The sequence below is a fragment of the Schistocerca cancellata genome, chromosome 1 (genome assembly GCF_023864275.1).
Source record: "Schistocerca cancellata isolate TAMUIC-IGC-003103 chromosome 1, iqSchCanc2.1, whole genome shotgun sequence".
Taxonomy (NCBI): Eukaryota; Metazoa; Arthropoda; class Insecta; order Orthoptera; family Acrididae; genus Schistocerca; species Schistocerca cancellata.
This window is the reverse complement of record NC_064626.1, coordinates 383,114,272-383,127,347: the sequence shown is the minus strand read 5'-3', so window position 1 is coordinate 383,127,347 and position 13,076 is coordinate 383,114,272. Positions and strand designations below refer to the sequence as shown.

The following is a 13,076-nucleotide window of genomic DNA, read 5'->3' as shown; positions in this document are numbered from 1 at the left end:
GTAAGTTTTCGACATCTTTACCATGGTCAGGGGTGGTGGTTCCACCCCACAAGGTGTTAAGGGCATTGAAATCACCCACGATCAGGAAAGGTACGGTAGCTGACAAACCAATGCAAACAATATGTTCTGAGACACTCCTCCATCAGGAGGTAGGTAAATATTGTGGATGGTAATATCTTGAAATGCCCTTACCCGAATAGCCACAGCCTCAAGAAGGTGTATTAAGAGGCACAAGTTCACTATGTAAAGTGTTCAGAAAATGCACGTGGAACTCCAACCGACACCCTGTCATTGGGAGAACGATTCTTAGTATTGACAAAGAGCTGGGGTCTACATTGCTGGAAATCAAGTCTCCTGAAGGGCAATGAGTAAGGCAAGGGAAGTATTTGAAAGATGTTGGAGCTCAGTCAGGTGGGGGGTAGGGGGGAAGACTACTGGAATCTCCTCCTCAGCCACAACAGTGGAACAGGTGGGGTTTGGTGGCGTGGGGGCCACCAGAATGTCAATCTTCTCGGAGGACTACTTGATTGATTGATTAATTGAGAGAAGTTATGGGACCAAAACCCGAAGTCATCAGTCCCATGATTCTGGAGTGAGTCACAGAAGAAAGAGGGTGTGCGAAAACTGGACGGGTCCAGTCAGGGGAGTCAAATTATAAAATAATGAACAGTAAAACATACAGTAAAGGCAAAACAGGTGAGACCAAATCAAAAAACTGGGAAAAAAGGGGGAGGGGGTGGCCATGGGGTCACAGACCGAGAAGATTGTAGAAGTCCTAACTACAACCAGCCCAACCCTGCTCCAAGACTGAAGGAGAACCTTATATCTGGAAATAAAAACCACTGTCATGGAGGAAGTTGAGGACCAGTTCAACCATCCGTGGATCATCTGCTTATATTAAATTTAAGGAATTGGGAAGACTACACTTAACACGAAATGCTGAAAGAAGGGGACATTCCAGCAATGTGAGACATTGTCAGTCTGGCTCCACAACCACATTGTGGGGGTGGGCAGTTCCGTAGGAGGAAACAATGGATGAACTGGGTACGATCAATGTGTAAACAGCATAAAACCATGGACTCCTTTCGAGAGGAGTGGAAGAAAAAGTGCCAATCTTCAGTAGACCCCTTGATTGTGCAGAATTTATTACAACGAGCAGTAGCGTCCCAAATGGATAGCAGAGACCAAAGGGTGACAAGAGTAGCACCAGTCGATAGCCTGTAGGCTGCTCATGGAATCTGAACAAATTAAAACACTGTAGAGGGAGGCCTGAGAAACAGAAAGGAGAGTCCCGTGAATGGCTAGAAGCTCTGCTGTGAACATGCTACATGATTCTGGCAATAAACGGTGTTTGCAGCCAGTAGTCTCCTACCTTACTGATAGTCTTAGAGCCATCAGTATAAAAGATGGTGGCATCCTGGAACTGTGCAAGAATGGTATAGACAAGATGCTGGAAAGCCATATGAATGATGTAGATCCGCAGTTGGAATCAAGACGGTGAGCCTGTCCATCCTCCCATGCTGAAGCCAGGGAAGGGAAGGTTACCGAGTCATACAAAGCAGCATTCAAGGATCCTTCACCATTTGAAGAGACGGCAGTTTGAGAATGGCCAGATTTTTGCTGCTTGATATGCTTCATGCACCAAACATCTGCCCTGATACCACCCACTCTGACTAGGGGCTCTCGCCATGGGCACCACCCAGGAATAGAAAGGGCTGTCTGGCACAGCAAGTGTTGCTGGGAGTTCCGAAGAGGATAAGCAACCACTCCTTGGCGCACATGGGTAGGGAACAGCTCACGTATGAGTAGTGTGATCCCTGTGTTGTCAGGGGGCTCAGCCATATGGGTACATAACAGTTCCAATACACTGACTGTCTACACATGCTGGTAACCTAGCAGGGTGTAAGGGGGCTACAGTGGGGAAGAGAGAGGGGAAGGAAGGGGTGGGGGGCAGAGGAATCCACACCATAGATGCTAGGGAGAAAGTTCTTCCCCATACGGCTCACAGTAAAAACAGGACATTTTGAAGTGAAGGTCAAACCTCAAGTGGGGACCTAAACGCCAAAAAGGATGAAAGAACAAGCAAAAGTAACAAAATTGCAACCAATCCAAGAAACCAGGTGGATAGCCAGGCTCTCCTCCTGGTAAGAAAAGCTGGAAGAAGGTTATATGTCTCTGGCTTTGAGGTGGGGACTAATGTCCCTGGAGGGTGGGAAGCCATCTATCCCAAAGTAAGTGTGGAGGATGTAGCAAGAGGGCATCTCCCAACCATCAGAGGGGCAGGCATCCACTGTTGAGCAATCCTGAGGACCCACTACAGGAGATGTAAAGCGCAGGACTTCAATCACCAAAGAGGGTGATGTTGTCGTAGCTGTAGCATATGACACCATTTGACATGATGGCTGAAACTGCTTGTACTACTTCTTGGCCTCTTAATAAGTTAGTTTGTCCAGTCTTGCATACGGGGGAGGGGCACAAGGAGTGTTCGCGGGCGGTACTCAACCACAATCTCTACAGATGGGGCTAACGCTACAAAGTGAAGACATGTGCCTGAGTTCCAAGCACTTTGTAAGCACCACATGGAGGGGAGCGTCCCACATCACATTGGTATACCATCAGCTAGACCTTTTCAGGCAATGAATCACCCTTAAAGATCAAGATGAAGTCACTGGTAGCAACCTTATTGTTCTTTGGCCCCCTAGATATATGACAGACAAAGTGCACACACCATCGCTCCAAGTTGGCACGTAGCTTATCATCAGATGGCAAGAGCAGGTCTCAATGGAAAATGATGCCCTGATTATTATGGGGACTGACGGTCAACAGTATGCGACTCAGATTCTTACAAGAAAGGGGCAGGGGATGCTGTTTTGATCAAAATTGACCCACTTTACATTTTAGAAATGGCTGCCACTTTCACAAACTCGTCATCTTAGTTCTCCACAAAGAATAAGGGCTTTTGTGGCCAAGATAGAATCCCCACCAGTTGTGCAAACCAAGTAGTGCGGGGAATACTTCTGTGATTTCCGCTTAGCTGTATGTTTCTCCTACAGCGCATCCATGGCAGGGAACATTTTAGGGTTGTATCTCTATGCATTAAAAGATGACTTTCCTTCCACAGAGAATGCTGGGGCCATATGACACCAGCAGGAGATAGCTTCATATGCAGCTCATCTGCCATGGTGCCACCCACTCCTAATGAGGGCTCTCCCCATGGGTGCTATCCAGTCTCAGCAACAGCTGACTGGCCAGTAATCCGTTGCTCGGAGTCCCTGTGCCCCAGCCACAATGGGCTCATACTCCTTCGCATACATTCAGAGTTTTCATCTCAGGCACCAACACTGCAATCCCGGCATTGTCAGGTGTATAACTGCAGGTACTTGACAGCCACCTGCCACAATGCGTTGGCTACCTTGCTGGGTTAGGGGTGTATTATGCCATTAAAGGGAAGGGTGTGACGATGGAAAGCAAAAAGGTGGATCATACACTATACTGGGCCACCTTCCCTGTATAGCCCACACTTCTGGAGAATTCTGAAAACCCAACAATGGCGACCATGTGTTGATTTAATGAAAAGTAGAAAACAACGGAAGTGGAATCTCGAGTCCCAAATCATAAATCACGTCTGCCTCAAGAAAACCATCCAATGGAGAGGCAAGGGGGAAAGGGATAGTGGCAGTATAAGCTTTCAACACAGAAAGAAAGTAATGCTGGAAAGCCTGGGGGCACCTTGTAGCCAAGCAAATACTCACAAGAGAGTTGTGAGCCACCTGGGAGGTGGTGGAACTGTCATTTGTACTCAGATGATTCGTGTGAAAAGGTATCCAATGTGATTATGGCTGCACAATGGGAATCAAACAACTTTGAATAACTAATGGAGCTAGAGACATGGGACATTCCATTTCAGAAACTGTTGGGCATTTCATTATACCGAGATCCACAGTGTCAAGAGCGTACTGAGGATACCAAATATCAGGCATTCCCTTTCACCACAAACAACGTGGTGGCCGATCGCCTTCACCTAACAACCGAGAGCAGCAGCTTTTGCACAGACTTGTCAGTGCTATGCGGAGATCCACAGTGTCAAGAGTGTGCTGAGAATACCAAATATCAGGCATTCCCTTTCACCACAGACAACGTGGTGGCCGATCGCCTTCACCTAATAACCGAGAGCAGCAGCGTTTGCACAGACTTGTCAGTGCTAACGGACAAGCAACATTGTGTGAAATGCTGGGCAAAAGGGACTCTGACACAATATTAAGAGGTAGCCCATGACTTGTCACCTCAGTGTGTTTTGCACATTAGGTGAAATAGTTGTGCCATGGCTGGCTATCCGAAGTGTCTCAATAATTCTGCGATAATGTGGTCTGCTCCAAACAGGGGCAACAAATTTATCAGACAGACATATGTGCTGCCTGCAATGAAATATCCTTCCTAGATGCCTCCAAAATGGTAGCATGAAGTTTATGCTCACCTGATTTTGGAAGGAAACAGCTGCTGGAAGCTGAAATAAGTGCTACTGACCCAGAACACTGCACAGTTCAATATACTGTATGATCAAAAAGTGGAGACTGTGGTTTACGAGTTGTCTGCCAATGGAATTAAATGAAAACTACATGAACTTAAAATTGTACTTTCATTTTGATAAGTTAATATACTTTTATATAATTAGGTTTATGATTCTTGTGGTGATCTGTCTCTCAAGTTGAAAGCTTGCTCTTCCAATATACATCAGATATAATGTAATCAGATTTTCAAGTGACTAATATTATACATGTGGTTGAGCTATATTATTTTCTTATATTGTTACATAACAAACTGCATACCCCTCTTCCACTAGGTTACGTATAAAATTAAAGAAACCTTAACTATACTTATTTTACTATAACAAAGTTTTCTTCCTTACTGGTTTAAAACATAGGCATTAGATGCACAATGTTTCCTTCTAAACATAAGAAACACGCTCTAAGACTTAATTTCTTCACTAATATCCTGATGTAAACTACATTCATTTGCAGAATGGACAAAAATTGCTGTCAACTTATCTCCAATGACAGTAACAAAAATCACAATAGATATGGATATAGATTTACTTTTCATTGCAATTGATCTGTAGCGAGGAGATCCTCTGTGATGAGGTACATGTTGGGAAACAAGAATACATGATAAATATTTACAAAATAACAAATATGCTAATGTGCTTTCCACACATCCCAAAGGAAATTGCTCTTGTGGATGTACAATTATTTAAAAAATTCTTAAGCATATTTACCTTTACAAGGATATAATACCTGCCACAAGATATAAAGTGTCCCATACACTTGGGTGCACGTAACAATTTTGTGGCTACTTTACTCATATATCATCAAATAAAAAAAATTAAATAAAATATTTTTTGCAATACTTATTTACAATGGTCAGATTAATGCACAAGATTTGTCCTGAACTCAAGAGTGTACGCAATGTTCATGTTATGTGATATCCTATTAATAACATATGCATCAAGTGGTTCTGCTACGAAATTCACCAACGAATACAATGAATTTGGTCACCAGTAAATCCTTAGAACTCTTCTCAAACTGAGCTTTATTGTTAGTTAAGATTTTCATGGCTGCTGGCATGCTATTGAAAATGTGTATTGCTGAATAGTGGACACCTTCCTGAATCACTGTTAAGTGACTTTAAATCTTTAAGAAAGTTATTCTTCTTTCTAGTAATTACGACATGAACGGAGCTGTTGACCAAACTACTATTAAACATAGTAACAGGGGATTTTGCAACAGAGAAAAACAAGTACAATGAATACACAATCAAAGTAAAAGCTTCTACGGTGGAAGGAAGCTAGCTGAACACGAGACATCTTCATACCTAAAAGGCACGATTACAAATACCCGTTTGAATTGGAAATATCACCCAGCCATAACATTTTATCCATAGTAATGAATCTTCACAATATTACCCAACTTAAGTCACATGTAAACATTCACAAAACTGGTTGATTTACAATCACGAGTTATTAATGGAGAACAACATCCTAAAAATAATAAGTGGCTATACAACTATTTTACAATAAAATGTAATATCATACCTCTTCATTGTATAGTTTACTCAGTTCTTTCTTGATAGGGTCTATGAGCTGAATTTGCCCAGTGGAGAAACCGATTACCAGGGAAACACTGTCGGGTGTCATTGTAACGACGTTAAAATCGTGGCACGTTGGGTTTGTTCCTTTATACATCTTCTTATCTACGGGCTTCGTGAGATCTGCTGCCTACAATCCAATTTCATTCAGTAAATTAGAAAGAACAGTAGATAATCTACAGGACCAAACATATCGTTAGGTTATGTTGATCGCCGTTTTAAGTTTACAAATTACTAGCAGCTACGAAATGACTATGAAGAGCCTATATCGAGGAATAATGTGAATAACCTACACTATATTTATTGTCTTACCTTTTTAACACCTTTATAAACGTAAACATAAAGTTCCCTGCCAAAATTGAAACAAATCCTGTCACCGTTGCCACTTGGATCAGGCAACGTAACAAACGACACACGAACAGCAGCATTGCCTTGATTGTTGGTATAACCGACCCTGGTGGGTCTTGAATATTCCGAAAGGGTCATCAATCTGTAAGTTCCTTCCCTTGTTATAAACTGTGTTTTTAACTCATCCTTTCCCCCACCATCTTGCACCGCCATTTTCATTCACCGCAGATTTTGGCAGTGGGGATAGCTATTCGATTCATCGTTGGTCGACAGTTGAACTTGTCTGCTAAATTACGACAGAAAATTTGACTGTCTTTGTTGACTTTGTGTAAAGTTGTTGTACCACGTGAGTTTTAAGGTTATGGGTCGTGGGAGGCACAAAGGTTCTTTTAACAAGAAGCGTGGTTCTCACCGAAAAAAGAAGTCTTTTTCCGAAAAGCATTTAAAAACATATTCGTCTGAGATTGTTACCCACGATACAAACAGCAAAAAACGGATAAACCACATTGCAGAAAGAAATGTTTCTTATGCAAAGACGAAGAAAAGTGTCAGATCTGAGGACTTAAATATTGACAGTGGTTCAAGTGAGGAAGAAAATGATTACAGGCAACTACTTTCAACATTGAACGAAGTGAGTAATGCAGAAAGATTAGCAGTAGGAAGTGATGATGAGTTCATTAGCTCTGAGGAGGAAGGAACTCAGGAGAGCTCTCTGCCTGGCAGGGAAGTTTTCCTAAACAAGAACATAGCTTCCAAAGCTTCCAGCCAAATCACGGATCCAGAGAGGAAACGCCCAGGCGACATTCCAAGCAGCCAAAACGCAAATGAGGTAAACATGCCCTTTAGTGCTCTTACATTGCCATGAAATTTATTGTGCACGGTGTTTTACCCAGTGATGAGTATTTAAAATCAGTTAAACTCATTGCCTAGGACTGAGTAACTGTCGTTTCACTTGTTGAATTTTATTATATATATGAAGACTATATGCTAATAATGAGTGAAGGATTAGAAGTTGTTGAGAGCACTTAAGATTCATTCATAAATATCACTACTGGTTTTCCATCTCATTTTGGATGCTCTCGAAAGGAGGAGCATCAATGTTCAGCAATTATGCTTGCCTACACTGTTTGAATTTTTTTCTTGAATGCTACTGTGCTTTTCTTGATAAACATGAAGTTCCTTACCACAACTGAAACAAATCCACAAATCGCCATTGCTACCTGGCTAAAATTACATGACAAACAACGTATTATCATCGACATTGCCTTGATTGTTGGAATAACAAAAACACGCCACACCGTACACATATGCTGCTGAAGGGTTCATAGAGAGCAGCACCACATGTACTGCACATTAATTAATTAAGTAATCCATTGTGCTCTGTAGGTCCTACAAGGAGAACCTTCATGGAAATGGAAGAAGCAGCTGTGTCATAATTTCTACTCCCACTGAGAGAAATCAATCATTGAATCAGGCAGCATTGATTTCAGTGTATAATCATGTCTGAGTGTGATAGTGCCCCCACACCCCTGTGATATCTAGAATAAAGGTTGTTTTAACAGATTGTTAAAATTGTTGCTCAATATTTTTTCACACCATATTTAATGCATATTTATTTGTGAAAGCAAGAATTCAAGAAAAGCTTGTAGATAACTGACAGATATGTGACAAGTATTTTGATACATATTATGTAAGTACATCACACATAAAGTACGAAAAATACGGAGGGAGGGGGAGCACTTCATAGTAACCTTTACCCATTTCTGCCACAGCTATTTTCTGAACACCCCTGTTTCATTTGCATTGCATTTACATTTGCATTTGTGAATATTTTAGATAAAACACAAACATCTGGGGCGCTTCATAAGTTACCCATTTCTGCCACAGATATTTTCTGAAAAATCTTGTTTCATTTGCATTACTACAACTGTTCATTTCGTGTTTAATTTGAAGGAAGCCCTTATTAATAGTAAAATTTGTTTCAGTTTTGTTCTTAATCCGTTGTACTTTTACCCCTTTTTTAGATCCTTGTAGTGAGTGCTTTGTCCTCTTTGGTGCAAGTAGGCCTATGTATTTCTTTTGTGTTAGCTATATGCAATCAATTTTTTTGAAGTGAATTGTTGACATGTTACATACTATTGTTAAAATGATCCATGGGCAAATAGACGAATGAATTTTTTGTGCATAGTTATGTGTTTTCCTTTTTTAATAACTGCCTTGATGATTTTAACAATGCTAATGGAGATGAAATCTCTACTCTTGACTGCAACTTGTCCTCAGATTTAGATAGAACTCTCTCCCCCTAACAAAAGATACTTTAATCCCATGGTTTAACCATGATTTCTACCTATCACACTCAATTTGTGCATTGCTTGTAAACAAGTGAATTGGCACAGTATTGTTAGTCTTTGTTACTGCTGAATAGCAATTATAAAACATTCATGAGTCACATTTACCTGAAATGAATGGAGACCGAGTTTCTACATGAATCTAGATCTGGGGAAATCGGGTGTCAGGCAGAGATTTGTCAGCCTGCTTAGCTGAGTGGTAACGTGCTTGCCTCCCATGCAGCGGGCCCGGGTTCAATTCCTGGCCAGGTTGGAGATTTTCTCCGCTCGTGGACTGGGTGTTGTGTTGTACTCATCATCATTTCATCCTCATTACCAACATGCAAGTCGCCCAATGTGGCGTCAGCTGAAATAAGACTTTCACTCGGCGCCAAACTTCCCTGGATGGGGCCTCCCGGCCAAAAATGCCACATCATCATTTCATTTTCATGAGAGAAAGTAAATAAAAGAAAATAATATCAGCTTTTATTCACAAATGTGGTTTTTATTTAAATCGTGGTGCATTTTGAATCCTGCAGTCCAATCATCAAGCCTGTAACATATTATTTTGTCATTATTTTATGTGTAGATGGAGGTATGCTGGGCATCTTACCTAAAAGAAACAACATTTTTTCCTGAAAGGTTAGAGTCTCTCCTTTATATTTTATAAAAGTAAATCAGTTTAGGCTCCATCAATTACACCTAAGGACAACATAGAGTTAAAGTCCTTGAGTAACAGATGTCAACTGATGGTGCTAATGAAGTTGACTCAGAAGGGAAAGGCCTCAGGTACAGGTAACGGATTCAGCACATATTTGATAAATCACTTATGTATGTTCTAAAATGAAAGATATCGAAGATTCAGTACCTGAACCCTGCCTTCCAAACCCATTTTTCAGTAAGTCAACCTTAATGTTCATTATGCGCAGTCAACTCAAAGTTGATGGGGTTGATAGATAATTGGGTAGTTTTCATCATCATATATGGGGTCTGCAAATGCATATTCTCCTAGAATTTGAGACACTTTTATGACTACCATTTAAATACCTGTAAGGCAAAAAGTGTCACTGGTTTAGCAACCAAGACATCTGGCTGTTGTGCTTCTGGAAACCTGGCAGAATTGCACAACCACGTGGATGCAGTATTTTTAAATATAAACCTAGTCTGTTTTATACCAGAGGTTTGGGAGGAAAGATGTAGTTGTGTAAAAATTGGATTCATTAGATGTTATTGGTGCTGTGAGTGTATGTGGTTTGAACGTTTATATAACAATTACCATCCATGTAATTCTTTGAAGTGGAGTATGGACCTGTAACAGAGTGAGTGATAGAGCCGTAGGGGTGACCGTTGGTGGTGTGGAAATTCCCACTAATTTCTCAGGTTGTAGAGTGAGGACCTGACCGGCATCGTTAAATGTAACAAAACAATATCCAAAATTATGCCATTAATTACTGAAAGTAAAAGTTGTTGCTGCTACTTCTGTGCTGACTGGCACCTACGTAATTCAGAGAACAATCTGCTGAATCCAATAGTGGACTCTGCTGAGGGTGGTGGATCAGCTTTGAGTGGAAGTTGATGACTCCCTGATGTGGCAGTTTTATTGCCCATTGGTGAAACAGGCAACTTTATTTTTGGATATGGTGGTGACCATGATGTTGTGTTTTGATTCACATGCCATTTCGGGAAGATCTCGATCCATTTCAGATCACTGCCCAAGTTGTCCGCTCTGGTGGTCTGTGATATCAGATGCCAAGTAGTCTTGCTGAATGCTGAACCTGGAACACTGGTATGCTAGGCCTTCAGACATGTGCAACGCTGGAGTTTAGGGCAGTTTCCACCATGGACCAGAGATGTTTTGGTGGATCCTCAGTCTGCCCATCAGTGCTGGCTGCTGTGCTGATGTCAGTACTGGATGCTGGATTTCATCAGCTGTAGCTTTGGACCGCTTGATCATCTTGCAGGACAGCAAGTGCAAGACCAACACTAGAATAGTCTCACAAGCAAGATGTTATCATACTATAACCAGAGAATCAAGTGCGAATGATTTGAATGCCACCAATCCTACTGATCATGTGCCAAATGCTAGTGGTGGAGTAGTCTTTATGTCAGTGAGGAGGGGCCTCTGCTCTATGACATCATTCACAATGACTAATGACTGAATTTATTCTTCTCTTCCCGAGTTGTCAGCGATCTTCGATTCCTCTGTATTTGCTTAGCAAATTTTGTTACAGGGTCTTTATTGTTTAGTTGAACTCTTGAGTCATTTTTGCACCCTACCAAGTGTGTAAGGTGTAACATTACGGAATTAGCAAAAGTGATTGGCGACTCCATAGATGGCTGTGTGCACAATGACCATATACATAAAATTAGAAGGAAGGGCAACGTTGGCCATAATTTTGATGGTTTAATGACAGCAAAATCAATTTTCAATCACATAATGATCATTTTCAGTGCTGTAGTGTACAAATTAAAACTCATAGGCACTGGTGTCAAGTTGTTATCAGTAACCAAAGCTATGAAACAATCACAATTGTACACTACAGCACTGAAGATGATCATTATGTGACTGAAAATCGATTTTGCTGTCAATTTTATGTATATGCTCATTGTGCACACAAGTCTGCTTGTGTCTGTGTATGTGCGGATGGATATGTGTGTGTGTGTGTGTGTGTGTGTGTGTGTGTGTGTGTGTGTGTGAGAGAGAGAGAGTGTATACCTGTTCTTTTTTCCCCCTAAGGTAAATCTTTCCGCTCCCGGGATTGGAATGACTCCTTACCCTCTCCCTTAAAACCCACATCCTTTCGTCTTTCCCTCTCCTTCCCTCTTTCCTGACGAAGCAACCGTTTGTTGCGAAAGCTGGAATTTTGTGTGTTTGTTTGTGTGTCTATTGACCTGCCAGCGCTTTTGTTTGGTAAGTCTCATCATCTTTGTTTTTAGATATATTTTTCCCACGTGGAATGTTTCCCTCATATATATATATATATATATATGTGCAGGGTTATTACAAATGATTGAAGCGATTTCACAGCTCTACAATAACTTTATTATTTGAGATATTTTCAAAATGCTCTGCACACACATACATAAAGTTTCTTTAGGCATTCACAAATTTTCGATATGTGCCCCTTTAGTGATTCGGCAGACATCAAGCCGATAATCAAGTTCCTCCCACACTTGGCGCAGCATGTCCCCATCAATGAGTTCGAAAGCATCGTTGATGCGAGCTCGCAGTTCTGGCACGTTTATCTTGGTAGAGGAGGTTTAAACACTGAATCTTTCACATAACCCCACAGAAAGAAATCGCATGGGGTTAAGTCGGGAGAGCGTGGAGGCCATGACATGAATTGCTGATCATGATCTCCACCACGACAGATCCATCGGTTTTCCAATCTCCAATTTAAGACATGCCGAACATCATGATGGAAGCGCGGTGGAGCACCATCCTGTTGAAAGATGAAGTCGGCGCTGTCGGTCTCCAGTTGTGGCATGAGCCAATTTTCCAGCATGTCCAGATACACGTGTCCTGTAACGTTTTTTTCGCAGATGAAAAAGGGGCCGTAAACTTTAAACCGTGAGATTGCACAAAACACGTTAACTTTTGGTGAATTATGAATTTGCTGCACGAATGCGTGAGGATTCTCTACCGCCCAGATTCGCACATTGTGTCTTTTCACTTCACCATTAAGAAAAAATGTTGCTTCATCACTGAAAACAAGTTTCTCACTGAACGCATCCTCTTTAATGAGCTGTTGCAACCGCGCCAAAAATTCAAAGCGTTTGACTTTGTCATCGGGTGTCAGGGCTTGTAGCAATTGTAAATGGTATGGATTCTGCTTTAGCCATTTTCCAAACTGTCGGCTGTGGTACGTTTAGCTCCCTGCTTGCTTTATTCGTCGACTTCCGCGGGCTACGCGTGAAACTTGCCCGCACGCGTTCAACCGTTTCTTCGCTCACTGCAGGCCGACCCGTTGATTTCCCCTTACAGAGGCATCCAGAAGCTTTAAACTGTGCATACCATCACCGAATGGAGTTAACAGTTGGTGGATCTTTGTTGAACTTCGTCCTGAAATGTCGTTGCACTGTTATGACTGACTGATGTGAGTGCATTTCAAGAACGACATACGCTTTCGCGGCTCCTGTCGCCATTTTGTCTCACTGTGCTCTCGAGCGCTCTGGCAGCAGAAACCTGAAGTGCGGCTTCAGCCGAACAAAACTTTGAGTTTTTCTACGTATCTGTAGTGTGTCGTGACCCTATGTCAA

General features: G+C 41.7%; 2 protein-coding genes across 3 annotated transcripts in view; one reads left to right on the top strand and one right to left on the bottom strand.

Annotated features, from left to right (window-relative positions):
• Positions 1 to 6,833, bottom strand: part of LOC126175260 (WD repeat-containing protein 20) — a 63,370-nt gene extending 56,537 nt beyond the window's left edge. For both annotated transcript variants that reach the window (XM_049921905.1, XM_049921914.1), the window contains exons 1-2: positions 6,454 to 6,833; positions 6,089 to 6,271 (exon numbers count right to left, since the gene is read on the bottom strand). In XM_049921905.1, the coding sequence (XP_049777862.1) occupies positions 6,089 to 6,271; positions 6,454 to 6,708 (438 nt within the window). In that variant the 5' untranslated portion in view covers positions 6,709 to 6,833. The remainder of the gene's footprint in view (positions 1 to 6,088; positions 6,272 to 6,453) is intronic.
• Positions 6,757 to 13,076, top strand: part of LOC126175249 (U3 small nucleolar RNA-associated protein 25 homolog) — a 103,708-nt gene continuing 97,388 nt past the window's right edge. The window contains exon 1 of the mRNA XM_049921894.1: positions 6,757 to 7,318. Coding sequence (XP_049777851.1) covers positions 6,851 to 7,318 — 468 coding nt within the window. The 5' untranslated portion in view covers positions 6,757 to 6,850. The remainder of the gene's footprint in view (positions 7,319 to 13,076) is intronic.